Consider the following 21,031-nt stretch of genomic DNA (forward strand, 5'->3'; position numbering starts at 1 on the left):
AATAGTTGCAGAGTTAGAATATGTATAGCCCACAAAGTCTAAAATACTTATTATTTGGCCCTTTGCAGAAAAAATTTGCTGGCCCCTGATTTAGGAGTGTAACTCTCTCATTTATCCCACAGTGCTGGGGAATGAACAAGATGTTCCATGTAAACTTATCTGCCACATGACCGAAGCTTAACTACTCTAAGTTACAAAGCTTTCCATCATCCTCAATGGAAATCATTCCAAGATGTATTAGCCTTTTCTGCTAGAAGTATTAGCCTTTTCTGCTGCAGTATAATGAACATTTTAATTGAGCTATACCTGATTATTTCTTAAACTGACTGGGCAATGATACCATACTGCCTCCCAGGTCAGAGTCTGCAGCCTTCTCAGGGAACCACCAAGCAGCTGGTCTACACAGCTCACAGGGCACCTCCCCTCCCCTCACCTCTCACTGAGCCCTTAATTTACACATTGGGGTCTGGGGCAGAGGCTGAGCACAGCCCTGCACTAGGGGGCTCAGAGCCTTCTCTGCTTACTTCAGGGTTAGCAGCCACGTTCTGGAGGGCTGAGGGTGCCGGAAATCCGACCTCCGGATAAGTGGGTTACTACTGTAATACTTTATATCTAGGCAAAGAAAGAATGTGGATGATTTAGTTTCCAGGAAAATGAAAGTAAAACTTATAAAACCAGAATTTGTTTTTAGTAGGTCCCTAAAACTAAGAAAAGTAAGTATAATTATAAGAAAAACTGTTCAGAAAGATGAAAAATTTAAAAGATGTTTGGAAAATTGGCAATTTAGTTGTTTGGGTAGATAAATAACTTAAATCGGGCTTAAAGTTCTGGCTGTTTTGTCTAACCCCAAAACACTCTGTGGCTTTCTTCTTTCTCTCACTTATAGTAAATAAAATACTTTTTCTTTTGTACCCTCAGGTTGGAATTTACCTTAGAAATGTTATTTAGGTAGTTAAGACAGGGGTAAATAAATATGGACTCTTTCTACTCCACCCTTCACTAAATATAATGTAAAAACAGATACAGAAAAACGCTGATAACTAACACGAAGTTCAACAGTTTAGATCCCCATACTGGCCAGTGGCCAAAAAAAAAGAAAAAAAAAGAAAAAGAAAAATGCCTACATGAAATGTACTGTTAGTAAAAGAGATATTCTCACATTCAAAATAGTAAGGATAATTTTTATCCTACATCCTTACTACTTATCAATTAGTTTTGAATTAGCAACAGCCACATTTAGCTGGTACCTGTTCCAAAGAACTAAAATTTATTCCTTTAAACACCAAAGCATTTTTTCAAACATGAAATCACACAAATTTCTTGCCTCTTAGAAATGAACATCCTAAACATAGTTTTAACTATGTCAATATAGAATATACCAAACAGGAAAACTGTACAGAATTCTTTGTGATGACTTCTTATGAAGTTTGGTATGTAAAATACCATAGCACAATAATGATATCCCCCAAAACATGGAAGGGTTGAATCTGTCTTAAGCGGTTGCATTCTACGCTTTTTCTACTAGTTTTTGTGTGTCTACAAGTTTTTTAAAAGAGATTTCCTTCTTTCTCAGTACCTGCCATTTTTTGCTATGATAAGCACCTCTTGGTCAACTTTGCCTTCACATCCCTATAATCTTTTTTTCTACTACAGGCTGAAAACCCAACTAACTATGATCGGTAGGTGTCCTGAGAGGTCACCAGGAGCATTCCCATGAATAAACACCATCAATTTTGCTGAGATGCTAGAGATTTAAATGTTTAAGAACCAGGTATGTGAAAACCTTTACAAACTTCAGAAGCATGCCAGGAAAGGTTACTATATGCCTTGATGCAATGCAGGAAATCAGCAGATGTTCAGACAGCATGTAACTACTTGTAAAGGTGCTCCTGTGGACTTCAATGGCTATCTGGGAACACGGAGACAATCCGACTGTTTCAATTTGTTCTGGGCTGTGTTCCAGATAGCTAAGGTTGCCAGACACACTATTTCTAGATGAATATGGCTATGGGTTATTCCTCACTTATCAGGCCTAACGAAAGATAAAAACAAGATTCTAATTTGATAAATTTGGATAATGTGAAAAGAAAAATTGGCCTTAATTCATGAGTTACATATTAAGGTTCTTTCTCCCTTGCTTCTCTAGAGTAACGAGGAAGCAAAAGAGAGCCAGGAATCCTGGGGATGTGCACGTTAACCTTTCCCTGGAAGGAAGACTTCCTCTGCCCAATTTGCCGTTATAGCACTGCTGTGTTAGAGCTAGAGCTAAATTCTCCCTTCTCACTTTCCTCTTGTTCCTTGTCTCTGTCTAATCATTACTGACCCTCATTACTAATGGTTGTACTCTTCACTTCTTGTATAAATCTCATGAGCATACCCAGCCTATTAACCAACTGGGTTGTTTTACAAATTTATTCAAAAGGAGTGATAAAGAAAACTATTAAAAAACTGCTCACAGAAAAAACTTCCCTTTTCTAATAACTTTCTACTTCTTCCTTCACATACCTTTTCAAATTTAAGTGTTAGAATGAACTAATGAATAGGGATGTGTGAAAGAAATAGAAACTAAAGTCTCAGATTCATAAAACTATCAATTAGGAGGAAATTTTAAAAGTCAGAACCCTTCCTCAAGCCCTTAAAAATTCCAGGTGAATTAAAAATTTAAATACAAAAAACTAAAACCGCAAAAGTACCAGAGATAAAAATGAGAACATACTTTTACAATATTGGAGTGGACAGCCCCAAATATGACAATAAAGAAGGAAAAGCAAAGGAGATGATTAATAAAACTGACTACATATAAACCCCAAGCTTGTATATTATAAAAAACAGTAAAATCAAAGTTGAAGAAAAAATATGTGCTATGGCTAAAGGGAATTACATTAAGGGTAATGATGTAAAGGAAAAAAGGATAAAACACATCAATGGAAAGAGCCAAGGACAAGGGCAGGCAATTTGTAGAAGACATAGAAATGCCAATACCACGAAAAGACGTGCCTGACCTCACTGTCACCAGACTGCTGAAATATGCAGTGTACAGAGAACTGGTCCTGGTGGTAATGGCCCTGGTGGGAGGATAGAATGGCCCCACCCTGTGGGAGGTGATCTGGACATGTGCACCCACATTTTAAATAGACATTCCCTTTGCCCTGAACTCAATTCTAGGGATTTATTCTCAGGGGATAATTTGATGTACCAGCTTGTTCAGTACAGAACTGTTTAGAATACTAAGAACAGCCACACCCAGACTGCCCATTAAGTGGGAGAATGAGTAAACAAATTAGAACACATCTTTCAAATTAAATACCATGAAGCCATTAAAAACAATAAGGCAAATCCATATTTTTTTATTTAAAATGATGTTCACACCACATATTTTTTAAAAGTTTCAGATTTATATTACGATAGATTTAACAACCCACACGTAAAAAACACAGTGTGTATGTCAGTCACTATGTTTATATATATGTGTAAGTCTAGAAAGACAGAAGCCAAATTAGATAAGATTTCTAATATTTATAATTCTGAATTGTTTAAAAATTAAGGACATAAATTACCTTCAAAAAAAGAGCAAAACATTTTTTAAAAATTGAGTTACAAGTCCTTGAGCAGGAAAAAATCAAGGTGTTACACATAGAAACAGAAGACTAAACAAACCTGCTTCATGCCATTCTTAAGGTTGATCTCAACTTCATAAGAAACATTAAAAGAGCTGTAGTTCATGAATATATAGTGAATGCTAAACATTATGTCCTGAGCATAGCCTTTTGGGCACTTTCTAGTGAGGGGTGGAGCTGAGAGAACAGGCTGGGTTCTGAGGTGGTCCAACTGGCCTCTGGGACCAGGACAGCTCCCTAACTCAGCACCCCATTTCCACCCCCCTGCTCCTTAACAATACCCTTGAGATGTTGCCTTGAAATGCTACCATGGGGTCTTCTTTCCTCCTTCAGGCCTGCCCCTGTCCATATCAACCTAATTTCTCTGGGATCTGAGTTTTTGGAGAAAAGGGAGGTCCCAAGACGGTGTGTAAAATGGTTTGATTTGAGTCAAAAGGATTTCTGGAGAAAAGTACATTATCTTTTGTACCCAAAAGCTTTTCTCTTCAGCCAGTTCGTATTTATTGTTTGGCAAGCAATAGCTCCTTATATATAAAATCTCAGATGCATCAAGAACTATCTTAAGGTCAAGTTTCAAAGATAAGAACAGTGACATTTTAAGAATTCCTGTTCTTGAGCCTGTCCCTAAATTGTGTCAGGTTTATTTTACCATCAAGTTTTCCAGGTATCCTGTCTTTCAGGGAGCTAGTGATACTGTACAGAAGTTCTCTTTCACAGTCAAAAAACTGTCCTGTAGGATAGACAGATGAGTGATAAAACACATACAGCAAATGTTAATTGTAAAATCTAAGTGGGCAGTATTCATGTGTTCACTGTATAATTATCATAAGAAAATGTCAGAGAGAAAACTGCTTTATAATGATAGAATAACTAATATCCAAGGCCCTCTCCTTCTGTATAATGCCAAGAACAATTAATTTTATTTGTAAGGTAGAAGGTACTTGACAGCAAGTTCTGCCTCTGGATATTTGTTGATGAGTTACTTGAAATTTATGACATCTACAGAAAATGAGAGCAGAACAGTTAACACGTCCAGTGATCTCCTGAGGGTTGTGGGGATGGAGGTAATTACACTTTGTCACTCTCCATCTATTAGTTCATAACTTGCAGGCTCCAAAATAAATTTAGCTCAGTTATGCCTCCTTCAAAAAAGAAAATCTGGGGCTGGATGGGTAGCTTAGTTGGTTAGAACATGGTGCTGATGATACCAAGGTCCAGGGTTTGATCCCTGTACCAGCCAGCTGCCAAAAAACAAAAACAAAAAAGAAAATCTGGCAATTTCATGGTCAAAAAGTTAAATGATTAGGCAGCACTGTCAAGACGTAAGTTGCCCAGGCATTTTAATTTCTTGGCCTTATCTTTTCTAAAACTAAACAAGCTGTCAACAGCAACAATCCACACACACTGAAAGTAAAGGTACTTTCACCTTCAGCTTGTTTTTGAACTCTCTAGAGGCTGACGGTTATATAAAACCATATACATAATAACATATGAACACTAAAAACAGAAGGTTATATATAAATTCAAAGCATTTTATTAACTTCTCAAATGTATAGAAAGCCTGTATAAATAGGGCTTTTATTTCTCAAAATGCTTTCCATCTACTCATTTTATCTTTAAAATAATTCTATTTTATACTGAGAAAAGAGAGGCAGAAAGAGGTTCAACAACTCTTCAGAGTTCTATGTTCTAAGACAAGTTAAACTCTGAATCTTGTAAAGCTCAGCCTAGAGCCTTCAAGCCAGCAGACGCACTACCAATGCCATAACGGCTTCCGTCATAGTCAACTGCACCCTATACATTTCTGCACAACGAGAGGTAAAGTGCTTTCAGTCTATGCAAAGCGAAATCATGCTGATTCCTATTGTCAATGTAAATGTAACAATCTGGGCTAAGTAGGATGTTTAAGTGGTACTCACAGGGCCGAGTCCACAGGCATAGACACAGCACACCTAACCGCACGCATTCTTACTACCATTCAGGGGAGAGCTAAGGGAATGTATTAACAGGCGAACCAGCTCCAACCATCATTGTGGGACAGAAAAACTCAGGTACAGTTCCCTGGGAACCTTTCATATCACTGTTCTGTAGGTTCAGGGAAAACACAGCAATGTTAATACTGCCCATATTTTTAAGTAAAAACCACACTTAATCTAAAACCAGTCAAATGCTTTAAAGAAATCACGAAGCAAAGTACAAACCCAGATATTCTTTTGTTGATGTTAAATTGCTCACAAATGTCAGATGCCAACACTGTGAGCTGGGGCCCAACAATGCTGTCCAGTCTTCGGCAAAAATCCAACGTCAGTTGTATAGAGGCTAACAAGTAATTTAAAAAATACCATTAAGTGTTATAATACTTTGTGTCAAAAAGGTCTACATTCATTTTACCATCCAATATTTAACACCAGTATTCAAATGAAAATTTTACTGTTCTGCGAAATAAAATAATTAAATGATCAGATCCCCCTCCCCTCCCAAATAGAAGAGGAACAGAAAAGTCAATATTAGTTATAGTTAAGACAAGAGTCAAAGACCTATCTCACTGTGAAAAGTTGACTTAAGTACATTATCTGGGGCAGTAAATTAGCTGCCTACCCCAGGAAGACCTAAGAAGATCAAATATTTGTTTAATAAACATTATGTAGCACTCATGGGCCAAGTGCTGTTTGGTGCTTTACAAATATTACTTCATTTAATCCTCAAAACCCCCTTTGAGATAGGTACTACTGTTGTTGCCATTTCATAGTCGGGGAGGCACAGAAAGGTGCCCAGGTCCTACTGCTGAAAGTGGGAAAGCTAGGACTTTAAAATATTATCAATGGCTGGTTAAGATGGCAGAGGTCCCACATGGGGAACAATGCTTAACATAGCCTCCGTGTTGCTTATGACAACATATTTACCATTTAATAGTAACACAGCAAATTGCAAAAAGCTTATCTAGTTAGGCTGAGATCAGATACAAGTGTATACCTACCATCAATCATAAAGCACACAGCTGCACTCATGGCCTGGGGAAAGGAAAAAAGCCAAAGATTATACAATGGTACAAAAAAGGGGACTTAAATATAACAACTGAATGCAGTGACCTTGTTTAAGTCTTGATTTGAACAAACCAACTGTAAAAAGATACTTTTGGTCAACTGGAGCATTCTGGATACAGACTGAATATTAGATGATATAGGGAAGTATTGTTTATTTTGTCATATGTGATAATGGTATTATGGTTATGTTACAATAGATGTCTTCATCAGTCAGAGATGCGAATGGAAGTATTCACGAGTAAAATGACATGATTTAAAATGCTCCAGCAAACAAAACAAAACATAGCACGCAAAGGGGACAGATGAAAGATTAGCATCTTGTTAATTTAGCTGTGTGATAGGTACTTGGGGTTCATTATTCTAGTCTGTGTATATTTAACAATTTCCATAAGAACAAGTTAAAAAAGATAGCAAATTGATGTCATCTTGTCCCACTTTATTATAGTAAATAACAGCCACCTACAGCAACCAAGACTATAAATAAAGTAACCAAAAATGTTTAAAATTAAAATTTATCAAAGCAATGTATAGCGTTAAAAAGGGTCAAATAGAACTTGTAAACTTTTATGATAAAAAGCAATAGACTTCCTTCTCTGAGCCCTGCTCACCTGGCAACCACTTCTGAATGTTTTTAGACAACATGGTTATACCACTGTTTAACTTATCACCTTTAGATGTTGTAATGACCTCCTACTCATGTCACATGGGTGTGACCCCTCATCTGTCCTCCCCTGCAGTTTACAGCCATTCTACTTCCCCAGCTGGCCACCTTACAACTTTAAATCACTCATTTCTCGTTCTATGGGTCCCAGGCATAAGCTCCTGAATTGCTACCTTTGAATGAGAACATTTACATTCCAATCTGTCCCTGCAGCTCTTCTCACCTCCACCTCTCAGCCTCTATCAGCTGTACTTTCATTTTTACACGGTCAATGTTAATAACATTTACTGTATAACTAAATCATAATTATAATTTGCCTATAAATAGGTTGCAAAACTGGTGGCTTACAGGCCAGTTCCATACAATATATGTGTTTTCTTTGTGTATAAAATAATTTTGACTTTAGCTGCCAACTAGTTTTATACCCAAATCCCAATTTCCACTCTCCCGAAATCTGAGGAGATCTGGAACCACTGGATCTACACTCCCCCAGGTACCACCTGGTAGATTTTTGAATGGCAGATCTGAGTGGTGGCTGGCTTCCTTGGGACACATTCAATTCCATGTGTCACAGTCTGCACTACTCACTACTGAAGACCGATCCAGCCCTAGGTCTAACTTCTGCAGGGTTTCTGTAGGCATTTGAGTGTGTGACCCCTTGACCCCTTTAAGATACAGGTTGATTTCTTTAATGTGCCTTTTAAGTCTCTACTTATAAACTTAAAGAATTTTGAATATATTTTTAAAGTACATGCTATAAAGAATCCACAGAGTATCACATTCCCAACTGTCAACTCATGGACAATCCTGCCTTATTCACTTTCCTTATCCACATATTAATTTCAGACATCCTATCATCTAATCCATACACATTTCAGTAGGTAGGAAGCATTTCCAGAATGGTGGCATGAGGAGCTCTACAGACTGTCTCCCCAGGCAAACACCATAATTGAAGAAAATTACAAAAAACTACCATTTAAGTATCCTTAGGGCAGACAGCAAATGAGAAATATTTATTCAAGAAAATCTACTAAATCTCTGTATGAACAGAGACAGTCTTTATAGCTGTTCATATGGAGATTCAGAAGACAGATCTCAAATCAATAACCTAACCTTCCATCTTAAGATCCTGGGAAAAAAGAATAGCAAACTAAACCTAAAGTAAACAGAAGGAAGATTAGAGCAGAAATAAATTAAATAAAAAAGAGAAAAACAGGAAAAAATAGATGAAACCAAAAGTTAGTTCTCCAAAAATATCAACAAAATTGAAAAATCTTGCTAGACTATAGACCAAGAAAAAGAGAGAAGACTCAAATCACTAAAATCGGGAATGAAAGAAGAGACATCACTATTGACTTTATAGAGGAAAAAAGGAGTATAAGGCTATACATATGCTCCTCCACTTACAAGGCTTATATCTGATAAACCCGTCATAAACTGAAAATATCGTATGTTGAATATGTGCTTGATACACCTAATCTACCGAACATCATAGCTTTGCCTAACCTACCTTAAACGGGCTCAGAACGCTTACATTAGCCCACAGTTGGGTGAAATCATTTAACACAAAGCCTATTTTATATTCAAGTGTTGAATATCTCATGTAATTGATTGAATACTGTACTGAAAGTGAAAGACAATGACTGTATGGGTATGCAAAGTACAGTACTACTGAATGCATATCGCTTTTGCACCATTGTAAAATTGAAAAATCCTAAATTAAACCATTGTACGTTGGGGACTGTCTCTGTATAAAGCTATGAAAAACTGTACACCAACAAACTGAATAACTTAAATGAAACTAACAAATTCCTAGAAAGACACAAACTACTGAAACTAACTCAAGAAGAAATAGAAAATCAGAATAGACTTATAACAAATTGAGTAATAATTTTAAAACTTCCTGCAAAGAAAAGCCCAGTGCAGATGGTTTTACTGTGAATTTTACCAAACATTTAAAGAAGAATTAACACCAATCCTTCACAAAGTCTTCCAAAAAACAGGAGGAGAAAATACTTCTCAACTTATCTTATGAGGCCAGCAGTACTCTCATACCAAAATCAGACAAAGATAGAAGAAAACTACAAGCCAATATCCCTTTTAGCCCCATGTAGTATCAGCTCAATCTCTGGAGGGCTGGAGACTAAGGTCGGTCACGTGGGTGGTCAGTTGTGCCTGTGTGGCCAATCCCCAATAACAACTCAGGACATCAAGGCTCTGGTGAGCTTCCCTGGATGGCAATACTCCACAAATATTGTCACACATCATTGCTGAGAGAAACAGATGCAGTGCTGTCCACACAACTCCACTGGAAGAGAACTGGAAGCTTGCACCTGGTGACTCCAGAACTCTGCCCCAAGCACCTCTTCCCTGTGCATTTTAATTTGAATTCTTTCACTTTAATCAACTGTGTGTATAAAGGCTTTTTCTGAGTCCTGTAGTCCCTTCTAGTGAAATACTGAACCTAAAGGTGGTCTTGGGGACCCCCAAGCTAGTAGTTAGTGTCAAAAGTGAGGATGGTCTTAGGGACTCCTGAAATTTGAGACTAGAAACCACTGAACTGTATATTTTAAATGGGTGAACCATATGGAATGTAAATTATATCTCAATAAAGCTATTAAAAAAAAGATAAGGACTCTTTAACATAACCATAATCCTATTATCACACCTAAAATTATATCTATAGGTTGGTTCTAAAAATAAAAATGCAATAAACATATTGCACCAGGCTCACTGAGAGTTCAAAGTCATTAACCTTGAGCCATTCAAAGGAGAGTGATTTTAGCTTGATAGACAAATGGACTTTTTCCCTGCTCCAATCACTGCTCTAAATTATACCTCATTTTAGTTTGGTTCATTTTTGAACCGCATCTTGTATGTTTTCCCTGGAATTCTCCCTTTCCCCTGCCACTCTTCATCACATCCCACCTTTAACTGAATCCCTAAAGCAGACCATTTTATGAATGAAGCACCTTCTTATTCTGAAGCCCTTGACCCCAAGAGCCCTCCCTCCTCCTCTTCCACTGTGGAGGTATTTGAGGTGATGAGTTCATTAGGAGACTCATCTTGAGCCTTCCTTTTACTGTTCTCATGGGTAGAATCACTGTTTTAGATCCCAAGGTGTTCTCTTTCTTGGTTTATGCACTTATTCTGCTGGGAGACAACCTCGTGCCATATGCTGAGAAAGGATGCGTGACAGCAACCTTTTGGAGACCTTTCATGTTTAATATGTCTTCTGTCTCACCTGTGATTGATAGCTTGGCTTGGCAAAGAAGTCTACACTGAAAATAATTTCCTCTCAAAACTTAGACAGTCTCTCTTCCATTGTCACCTAACACCTGGCGCTGGATATGAAACTGCTGATACCAGTTATATTTTTGTTCTTTTATAGGTGACCTGAATTTTCCTTCTAGCTTTTAGGATCTTCTCTTTATATTTCTCAAATTGCCCAATGTTGGGTGTAGGTGTGGTTCTTTTTTTTTTTTTTTTTACTGTGCTAGACATTCAGTCTTTTCAATATGAATAACTATGCTGCCCTTTAGCTAGGCATTTTCTGATATTACTTTACTAATTTCCCCTTCTCTACTTTCTGCTAATCAGATGTCGAAATTCCTGAATTAATCCTCTATCTCTCTCACCTTTCCTCCTAGATTTTTATCTCTTGTCATTTTATCCTATATTCTGGAGCAGGCCAACTTATCTTTAACCCTTCTAATGAATTTCTTATGTCAAAATTATATTTTCAGCAGGGGGGAATGAGAAACTATTGCTTAGTGGATATAGAGTTTCTATTTGGGATGGTGAAAAAGTTTTGGAAATAGATAATGATAATGATTGCACAACATTGGGAATATACTTAATGCCACTTAAAGTGGTTAAAATGGCAAATCTTTTATGATATAACCACAGTAAAAAATATTTTAAAATTATATTTCCAATTAACCTGAGTTTAACACAGCCTGGACTCTTTCATATCATCCTGTTTCAGTTTTATAGATACAACTTCTCTAATTAGTGAATACTAATTTTTGAAAGTTCTGGTCTATTATCAGAATTATTTTTATTTCTTTCAGGACCTACAGTTTTGTTTTTCCGATCATATTTAAGAATGAGAGAACCGGGCCCGAGCCCGTGGTGCACTCGGGAGAGTGCGGCACTGGGAGTGCAGCGACGCTCCCGCGGCGGGTTTGGATCTTCTACAGGAATGGCCGGTGCACTCACTGGCTGAGTGCCGGTCACGAGACAGACAAAAAAAAAAAAAAAAAAAAAAAGAATGAGAGAACCGAAAAACTGATCGGGGGTGGGGGGAGGCTTCACGTCGAGAGTAGGATGAAAGTAGCAGTTATGCTGGGCACACAGGAATGCCAGAATGAGAAGGGCCTTATTCTCAGGTACAGATAACCACATTAGCTACTCTAGGTCTCTCCAGATTGTTTCCTTTCTTTAAGTAGACACTCAATTTTCACACAGGGTAGGTGCTTAGCTGCAGACCAGTCTGTGTGTAAGGATGGTATCTTAGTCCATTTTCTGTTACTTATAACAGAATACCTAAAACTGGGTAATTTATAAAGAAACAACGTATTTTTTACAGTTTTGAAGGCTGGGAAGTCCAAAGTCAAGGGGGTGTACCTGGAAAGCCTTCTTTTTTTTTTTTTTAATTTTATTTTGTCAATATACATTGTGGCTGATTATTGCTCCCCCTCACCAAAACCTCCCTCCCTTCTCCCCCCCCCAACAATGTCCTTTTCTGTTTGCTTGTCGTATCAACTTCAAGTAATTGTGGTTGTTATATCTTCTCCCCCCCCCCCTGGTTTTGTGTGTGTGTGTGTGTGTGTGTGTGTGTGTGTGAATTTATATATTAATTTTTAGCTCCCACCAATAAGTGAGAACATGTGGTATTTCTCTTTCTGTGCCTGACTTGTTTCACTTAATATAATTCTCTAGAGGTCCATCCATGTTGTTGCAAATGGCAGTATTTCATTCGTTTTTATAGCTAAGTAGTATTCCATTGTCTGGAAAGCCTTCTTGCTGGCGGGAACTCTCTGCAGAGTCCTGAAACAGGCACAGGGCATCACAGGATGAAGGGGCTTTTATTTTTTAATAAAAATTTGGAAAGCTTACAGCCTACCCATATAAGGAGCAAAAAAGGCCAATTAGGAAGAGAGTACTAGGGTTGCTGCTGAAAACAGGTTAAGAGATCAGCGCTGATAGAAGGTGCTGTCCATCAGGACAATTGGAAAAGGACCCTGCAGGCATTTTACTGATCTTTGAGGCTGCCCTTCCCACCACAGGCAGAGGCCTAGGATGGCAAAATGGTTTCTGAGGACCTGCCCTAGGACTTGCTTGCCACAGGCTCCTCCACAAGCTCCCTGCCCAGGGCCACATCAGGACTCTGCTCCCCAAGTCAGCTGCCCCAGCTGTGGCTAAAATGGCCCCAGGTGACTGGACCCAAGTTTAGGAAGGAAGTTGTAAGTCTTGGAGTAGCAGCCTCCACTGAGATTTCAAAAGATGTATGGAAAAGCTTGGGGGCCCAAGCATAGACTTCTCACAGTGGTGGAGTGACCACAAAGAGCTTCCACTAGGGCAGTACCCAGCAGAAATGTGGGGTCAGAGTTGCTGCAGTGTCCCCACCAGGGCCATGCCTAGTGGAGCCATGGGAGCTGGATCACCACTGACACCCCAGAACTGTACAGCTACCAGCATGCAAAGCCAGCCTGGAAGAACTGGAAGGACTAAGTTCAGCAAAGCCATAAGGGTAGAGCTGCCTCAGGCCTTGGAGGCCCAACACCACACCAGTGTGCAGAGGATGCCAGACATGGAGTCAAGGGAGATTATTCTTCAGCTTTAAGATCTAATGTCTGCCCTGCTGAGTTTTAAACTTGCTTTGGGCTTTCTTCTTTTCTGTTGCCCCTTTTTGGAATGGGAATATGTACCCTATGTGTGTCCCACCATTATGTCTTGAAAGTAGATAAATTGTTTTGATTTCATAGATGGGACTTTTGAGCTAATGCTAGAACAAGCTAAGACTTTAGGGCTATGGGGATGGAATAAATGTATTTGTGTGTGAGAAGGACATGAGTTTTCGGGGGGCCAGGGGCACAATGCTATGGTTTGGATGTCTGTCTCCTTCAAAGCTCATTTTGAAACTTAATCCCCATTTTAAGAGTATTAAGAGGGTAATCCAACTATGGCCTTTAAGTGGTGATTGGATCATGAGGGCTATGCATGGATTAATGGATTATCATGGGAGTAGACTGGGGGCTTTATAAGGCGAAGAAGAGAGCATGTGGACCTGCTCTTGCCCTCTTGCCATGTAATTCCCTGTGCTGTTTTGGACTCTGCAGAGTCCCCACCAGAAAGAAGGCCCTCACTAGTTATGCCCCTTCATCCCTGGATTTCCATCCTCCAAAACTATTAAGAAATTTTTGTATAAATTACCCAGTTTCAGGTATTCTGTTATAAGGGACAGAAAACAGACCAAGACAGATGGGGAAAAGTTTACATACAACACTTTACTTACTCCCCAATCTCCCCAGGCCACCTCCCACTCCTGACTCCTCAGGGGATTGTCTCCAATCAAAGAGTTTCTCTGGGCTTCCAAAAGGCAGGTGGGCTCTGGCCTTAGCACACTGTCGCCATTCATATTCTAGGGCAAAGCTTCCTCCAGTCTCTTCTGTAAGGCATCACTCCTACAACTCCTTCCTATCTGCCAGACAGTTACAGGATTCCCTCCCTCATTCTTCTGTTGGATTGAGCAGGACTGAAGCCATGTTGGGACCTAAAACTGCATGAGCTCCAAAAGTTTTTAAAAGGATACAGTCTTTTTCTTGGCATGCATTTCTCTGAGTTCCCTCTTTTCACATGGTTATTTGATACTTTGAATCTTGGTTATGGGGCAAGATGACATTATTTACATGAATGTAAAGTTGTTTTCTAGCTAGCCTGAAGCTGCAAACAGTGGAAAACCAAAGAAAACATCAATAAAGCTATGCTGATTCCACCCCTCCAGAGAGATCATGAGATAACAGCAAGGATGGAAGCAGAAACCAGAGTCTTGGCAAGATGGAGTCTTGGTGAGACTTTGCACCTGAGACCTTGCATGAAGCCCTTGCTACTCACATCCCCCTACCCCTGCTTTTCGTTTTCCCACGTTCCATTCCCTTGACTCCCTCTTTAAAAACCCCTCAGTAAATCTGAGTCTTGGAGATGGCTTCAGTCTGGCCATTCTTCTTCAGGTTTACCAGAGAGACAGGTTAGCCTAACATCTCTCCTCAGGTCATTGGTATTCCTAAACAAAAAATGACTTTCATTTTCACCAACATTTGACTTTTGGGTTATTTATTTTTGTCTGGGGCAGACAGCTGAACCTGTATGCCTGGTGTCAAATTTTGGGAAGATTCAGCCAGAAGCTGAGTAGGTCTGGTATCAAATTTTTGCAAGCCAAGCCAGGAGCTGAGTACCTTGGGGGGCCTAGCCCCCCCACTTCTGTGGGAGTGAGGCTGGGTCTGCCTGCGGGTGCCAGCTGCCTGTGGTAGGCCAGCCCCATGGCTGGGATTTTTGTAACTTTCCCTGATGTTCCAGTGGTGGCATAACCACTGATTTCCCACCTTGGTTGGTGAAGGAGGCAGTATTAGTGAGAGATTTGAGTAGTTCTGAGTTGGTAGAGACAGTAAGTCCCTTCGGGAGTCCACTTCTTCACCGTTTTGTTTGTTAAAGGTACCATCTGGGTTTGAGAAATGCCTTTTGTTTGTTAAAAGCTACCATTTTGTATTTTGAGTGTGAGAAATGACTCAGGGACACAAAGCAAGCATTTTGTTTGTTTGGGAGAGCTCTCTGTGTTTAGGTCTGAGTAACTAAGTTTGTGTCTTTTGGTCATTAAAGATCTGATGACCAAAAAGAGAAAAAAAAAATTTTTCCCCCTGAGTTTCTCCTGGTAAGCCTGAGAAATAGAAACTGATCCAGAAAGCTGTAATTGGCTAAGTCTCTGGACAAAGTTTGTCTAGCTGTGCATAGAGTTCTGCAAATGTTAAAACAGAAGGCTGTTAGGGAAACAATCAAGGTCACTTAGAGATTTTGTTTTTCTTATACAATTCAGCCAGTCCTAGCTAAGTGTAAATATTTGAGAATTTAACCCAAAATTCATTTGAAACTGAAACTAAAAGGATTTTTTGAAAAAAGGGTAAAACGCTTTTTTGAAAACCAGACCACTATGAGAAATGTTTTCAGAATTATCAGCATACATTTTTGCCTGGGTTTACTGGTCAAACAAGATTATATTTGTCTCTGCTAAAGGTTTTTTTTAGTTATGAACCCAGCCTAAAACAGAATGATCTTTGATTATGCAATTTTTAGATAAATGAGGCTAATTTAGTATTGTTGATAGAAAGGAAAAAGGATGTAGGAGAACAGAAGAGATGTGAAGAAAGCTATGGACATGAAGATGTAGTTGTGCTTAGGAAGGTTATAAAAGGAAAAGAAAATACTTTTGTGTAAGAAAGCATCTTGTGTAATGAATTTTTGTCCTAGAGCAAAATGGTTATTTATGAAAGTCGAAATACAGGACAAAACAAAGTCTAAAGCAGTGTCGTGGAAGGTCTGCGTAATTTGTAATAATGGCTTGTGTGGGGTGAATTTATGAAAGAACTGTATGTGTGATTATGTTGGCTATTAGAAGAGAATAAGCTAAGTCTTTTTAAAGACTGAACTTTGATATTCAAAAGACACTGATACAGAACTAAATTTTTCCCCTATGTGAGAACAAGGTTTTCCTGAAGTATTGATCTGCTCTGAGTAAAACTGCAGGAAGTTTTGATTTTTCTCTAAAGCCACCTGCAGTCAGATTCATGGAAAAGACTATAACAAGTACTCTTAAACACAGATTTCAAATAACTTTTAAGATCAATAAACAAAATAAACATTTTTCAGAACTCTAATAAAAAATTTGGTGCATTTATAAACTGCTAATTAAGATCAAGCAAAGTAAAAATTAATTACATGCAGTTAAATAACTGATAATCTTTTGTAATTTTCATCATTGGTTCTTAAATGTTTTGTTTTCCAGACTTAAGGAAACTTTCTTCAGCTATCTATAACTTACAGCAATTTGGTAAAACATACTTTTGTGAACAAAGACAGAAATATTTTTCTCTATTTGATTCCTCCAAAATTTGAAAATTGTGAGTATCCTTATGACTTTTATAGCAATATGGTTATTTGCATAAGTTCAATAAGAATTTGCCATCTCTTTATAACAGGATACAATTAGAAACATTGGTTATAAAATAGCATGTCCCGGGCCGACCCTGTGCCTCACTTGGGAGAGTGCCGCGCTGGGAGCGCCAAGGCCGCGGGTTCGGATCCTATATAGGGATGGCCGGTGGACAACACCAAGCAGAGGGTTGCGATCCCCTTGCTGGTCACACAAAAAAAAAAAAAAAGAAAAGAAAAGAAAAATAAATAAATAAAATAGCATGTCCCTTCTAAGTTCCTGTCCTCACTTCATGTTGCCCTAATTTAGCCTAACTGCTCTTTCATCTTTCCCCACAAAGGGGGATGTTAGTACTTGGGAATAAGCTTCCCAGCACCAAGGGATCAGTCTACCTGGGAATGAGCCTTCCCACTGACAAAGAAAAGTAAGACTTTTTTCATGAGAAAATTGATCACCAATGCTTTCATTACGAACGTTTTGATCAAAGAGGGGGAAATGATGTCTCCACAAGCAGTTCTCTAAAGAATTCAGAGCCTTGAAGGGAGGGCTCCTGACTTGGATGAGACATCCTGTTCCTAAACAAAGGATTCGTGTAAGTTCTTAAAATTGTTGATGTACCAATCAATGTAAGCCACCTGTTGTCAATCAACTGTTAAGACAATATATAAATAAATGCCCTTGGTCCCTCCAAAAACAATGTCCACCATCATGTCAAATAGTTCCATTCCAAATTAATGTTTTCATCACCAAGACCCAGCTCAAAGCAGTAAGAGGAGTCATCTCTCCTGCTCCATAGAAATTGAAGGAAATACTGACAGTGGGGAAGTTGGAGTGAGCAGGACTGAAGCCATGTTGGGACCCAAAACCGCACGGGATCTAAAAGATTTTAAAAGGACACATTTTTTTTTTTTTTTTTTTTTTAGCATGCGTTTCTCTGAGTTCCCTCTTTTCCAAGATTATTTGATATTTTGAACCCTGGATATGGGGCAAGATGACATTATTTACATGAATGTAAAGTTGTTTTTCAACTAGCTTGAAGCTGCAAACTTGCGGACACTGGGAAACCTAGGAAGACATCAGTAAAGTTATGCTGATTCCACTCCTCCAGCAAGACCATGAGATAAAAGCAAGGATGGAAGCAGAAACCAGATGGAGTCTTGGTGAGACTTTGCACCTGAGACCTTGCATGAAGCCCTCACTACTCACATCCCCCTCCTTCCTGCTTTTCACTTTCCCATGTTCCATTCCCTCAGCCCCCTCTTTAAAAACCCCTCAGTAAATCTGAGTCATTGAGCAATGGCTTTAGTTTGGCCATTCTCCTTCAGATTTACTGGGGAGACGGCTCTAGTCTGGCCATTCTCTTTCAGGTTTACCGGAGAGATGGGTTAGTCTAACATCTCTCCTCAGGTCATTGGTATTCCTGAATAAAAGCTGACTTCCATGTTCACCAACATTTGACTTTTGGGTTGTTTATTTTTGTCTGGGGCAAGCAGCCTGACCTGTGTGCCCAGTAACACTTCGATGTTCATTTCCTTCCTGTTCTCCTATGGCATCATTTCTAAAACTTTATGAATTAAAACTTAATTGTAGTCTCAGGTGGGTAAGAATATAAACACGTACTCAGTCTTCTTTCTTAAACTGCCTTAAAAAAAAACCTCAAACATAAATACATATCCTTACAAGATAATATCATGACAGAAATTAAATAGTATCCTTACAGAATTAGGAAGTCCACAGCTTTAAAATCAGAGCAAAATCATAATTCAATGAAGTGTAGCCACAGCTCACATCCACAAGGCATTTAACTAACAGGCAGTACCAACTTTTGAGAGCCTTTGATGTGTGAGTATGCAGGACTCCAAGCTTTTGTGAATCATAGCTTTAGACAGTTATTCTTTCATTAATAACAAAATTGTTTAAAAGGAGCTGAAAATAAACTTACTACTCCAGAAGAGCACCCATTTTAAATTTTACAATAATTAGAATTTACAACATCTTTTCCAAGGAAACATTTAAGAGGTTTGCATACGTACTCATGTACACATGCAAGAAAGATTTACTTTAGTATTAATCTGTAACACCAGCGGGAAAAAGTTGTTACCTTATAAACAATTAAATGGAGCTCTTCATAAGTGTCATCTGTATTTACAAAAATTTTGGGGAATCTGCATTTTGCTTCTGGATCATTAAGGTTCAAGGGTCCAGTAAGAAATCTTAAAAGTAAGCACAGAGATGACTCAATTCAATTGGGTAAATTATAAACAGGAATATATAAACAGAATACATTCCTACTTAATACACATCATTTTTTTTGAAGCTAAATGCAATTTGGAAAATACCACATCAGAATATGATAAAGTAATCATTTTAATTTATTGGAAACAATAGAATTTCCTTTGTTAATTATTGTCAATAAAATAGCACAAAGGTAATTCAATGTTCCTAATTTTATTTTTACCAAAAAAGATAATAAAACCCAATATTGTAAATCAAAGAACAAAAGTCCTACCTTCCGTAGTGTTGAAGATTTCCTGGCATTTCTGCCCTTATTGGAGAATCTCTTCCGGCCAACTGCAAACAAATTTAATATTGAGAAGTGACTTATTAGATTATTTACGTTCAAAGCTCTGAAAAACAGCATTCATATGTACTACAGGTTGAGTATCCCTTATCCCAAATGCTTGGGACCAGAACTGTTTCAGATTTCATAATCTTTGCAGAATACTTAACTGGTTGAGCATCCTTAATCTGAAATCGAAAATCCAAAATGCTCCAATGAGCACTTCCTTTGAGCATCATGTTGGCACTCAAGAAGTTTCACATCCCTGGCATTTTCAAAGTTCCCAGAACCCTGCCTAAAACTCAGTTTTTCCTCCACTCAACGAATTGCTCTTCTTAAAAACACATATCTGACCATAACAAACTGGAGAAGATGTGACGTATGGGATTTTCTGTGCTAACTGATATTCAACTAAATAAATATCACTAAATGTTACATTACTAACATAAAACATAGATCAGAAATGCCCCACATACCATCTTACTCCACCCCCTTCCCCTGTCTCCCCAAATGTGTGTAAGTATGCCTATCTACGGCACCCAATCATACCTCAGGTTCGATATGCCTTGGAAAGAGAGAGGTGGTGAGGTATTTGTATAAAATTCTCATATCATCTTGTTCTAATCCACTCCTGAAACATCAGAAAAGCACTGTGTTAAAAGTTTGGAATTGGTCATCTGTCTTTCCATTGCTCTGTGGTAAAGCTCCTCTTTTCTTTTACATTACATCATGAAGCCCACCCCTGTCTGGGAAATCCAAGAAGGAAATGAGTTTAACTTGAGTGCTGGCACTAGCTGAACTTTATCCTGACCTGCTTAAGGCCACTACTATGCAATCTTATATTTTATATGCTATTTTAAATAAACAGTCACAACGCAAGATCTGATTCTCTGGTTGAATTCCATATAGGATTATTTAGGGAGCCTTAAAAACCACACTGCTCCATTTCAGGAGCAGATGTCTCTCAGCTTCCTGGGTTATACGGTAATGCCGAATTCTCTCCCCTAACCCCCTGGGAAAATACTGGTACACTACAGCCTGGGAACTTGATCCTAGGCCTCAAGAATATATGTGGATTTTACTTCTCTGGATTTCAGTGTAGACAAAAAGGAGGAAGAGTAAGAAACAAACTTTCAGGCAAACCATCTCATCTGAAATGAGGCAGGAATAAGGAACACGTGAAAAAACGCTGAGAAAGTAGCAGGCATTAGATTCTTTGAAATCTTTTTTAGGAAAGGAGATAGACAATGAATCTGTAAGTAGGGTTTTTCTGTTTAAGATAATTGAAAAACCTGGAAGAATATGTGTATAAAATAGGCCTTCATACATACTCCAGAGGCTCTATCTTCCCAGTGAGGTCATATGTTAGTAAAAGTTCTGGCCAGTACCGTGAATAAATGCTGCCCACTTCCTGAGACTCATCCACTTTTATGTCTTACCTTTTCCTCTTCTGATACTACCTTTCTTCTTTCAAGGTTCAATTTTCATAAGCCTTGTGTACAACTAAAATTATATGAGAGCCCTACACCCTAAAGCAGGTTTGCTTTGTTTTCTGCCAAGTAGAAAGAAAAGTTCTGGGTCCAAAGGAGAGGCCAAAAGAAATTGGTTCAAAACCTTTAATACTTGTCTTACAATGACACCAACTCTGGAATTATCACACAGGCAACTAGGCAGACTGGATTTCCAAATCAAACATTTAGAAAGTTACCAACTTTTTTCTTTTGTGAAAATAGAGATAAGAGAAAAGAAAGGGGAACACAAAAACAAAACAGGTTCTGGATGTTATTTTCTTTTTACAGCATAAATAAGAAATATGAGGGAGTGGGGGAGATGATAAGTAGAAGACAGTATATAAAGAACTAATGTGGTAGGCAATTTATCTTCTACGGCTGTACTTCCAGTAAGCAGCTACTAGGCACATTTGGCTATTCAGCACTTGAA

General features: G+C 38.5%; 1 protein-coding gene across 2 annotated transcripts in view; it reads right to left on the minus strand.

Moving 5' to 3' along the window:
* CCZ1 (CCZ1 homolog, vacuolar protein trafficking and biogenesis associated) overlaps nucleotides 1–21,031 on the minus strand; it is a 31,729-nt gene that overhangs the window by 2,741 nt on the left and 7,957 nt on the right. For both annotated transcript variants that reach the window (XM_063089786.1, XM_063089785.1), the window contains exons 8-12: nucleotides 19,640–19,721; nucleotides 19,040–19,101; nucleotides 18,632–18,743; nucleotides 6,595–6,628; nucleotides 5,819–5,936 (exon numbers count right to left, since the gene is read on the minus strand). In XM_063089786.1, the coding sequence (XP_062945856.1) occupies nucleotides 5,819–5,936; nucleotides 6,595–6,628; nucleotides 18,632–18,743; nucleotides 19,040–19,101; nucleotides 19,640–19,721 (408 nt within the window). The remainder of the gene's footprint in view (nucleotides 1–5,818; nucleotides 5,937–6,594; nucleotides 6,629–18,631; nucleotides 18,744–19,039; nucleotides 19,102–19,639; nucleotides 19,722–21,031) is intronic.

Source organism: Cynocephalus volans, chromosome 3 (assembly GCF_027409185.1).
Source record: "Cynocephalus volans isolate mCynVol1 chromosome 3, mCynVol1.pri, whole genome shotgun sequence".
Taxonomy (NCBI): Eukaryota; Metazoa; Chordata; class Mammalia; order Dermoptera; family Cynocephalidae; genus Cynocephalus; species Cynocephalus volans.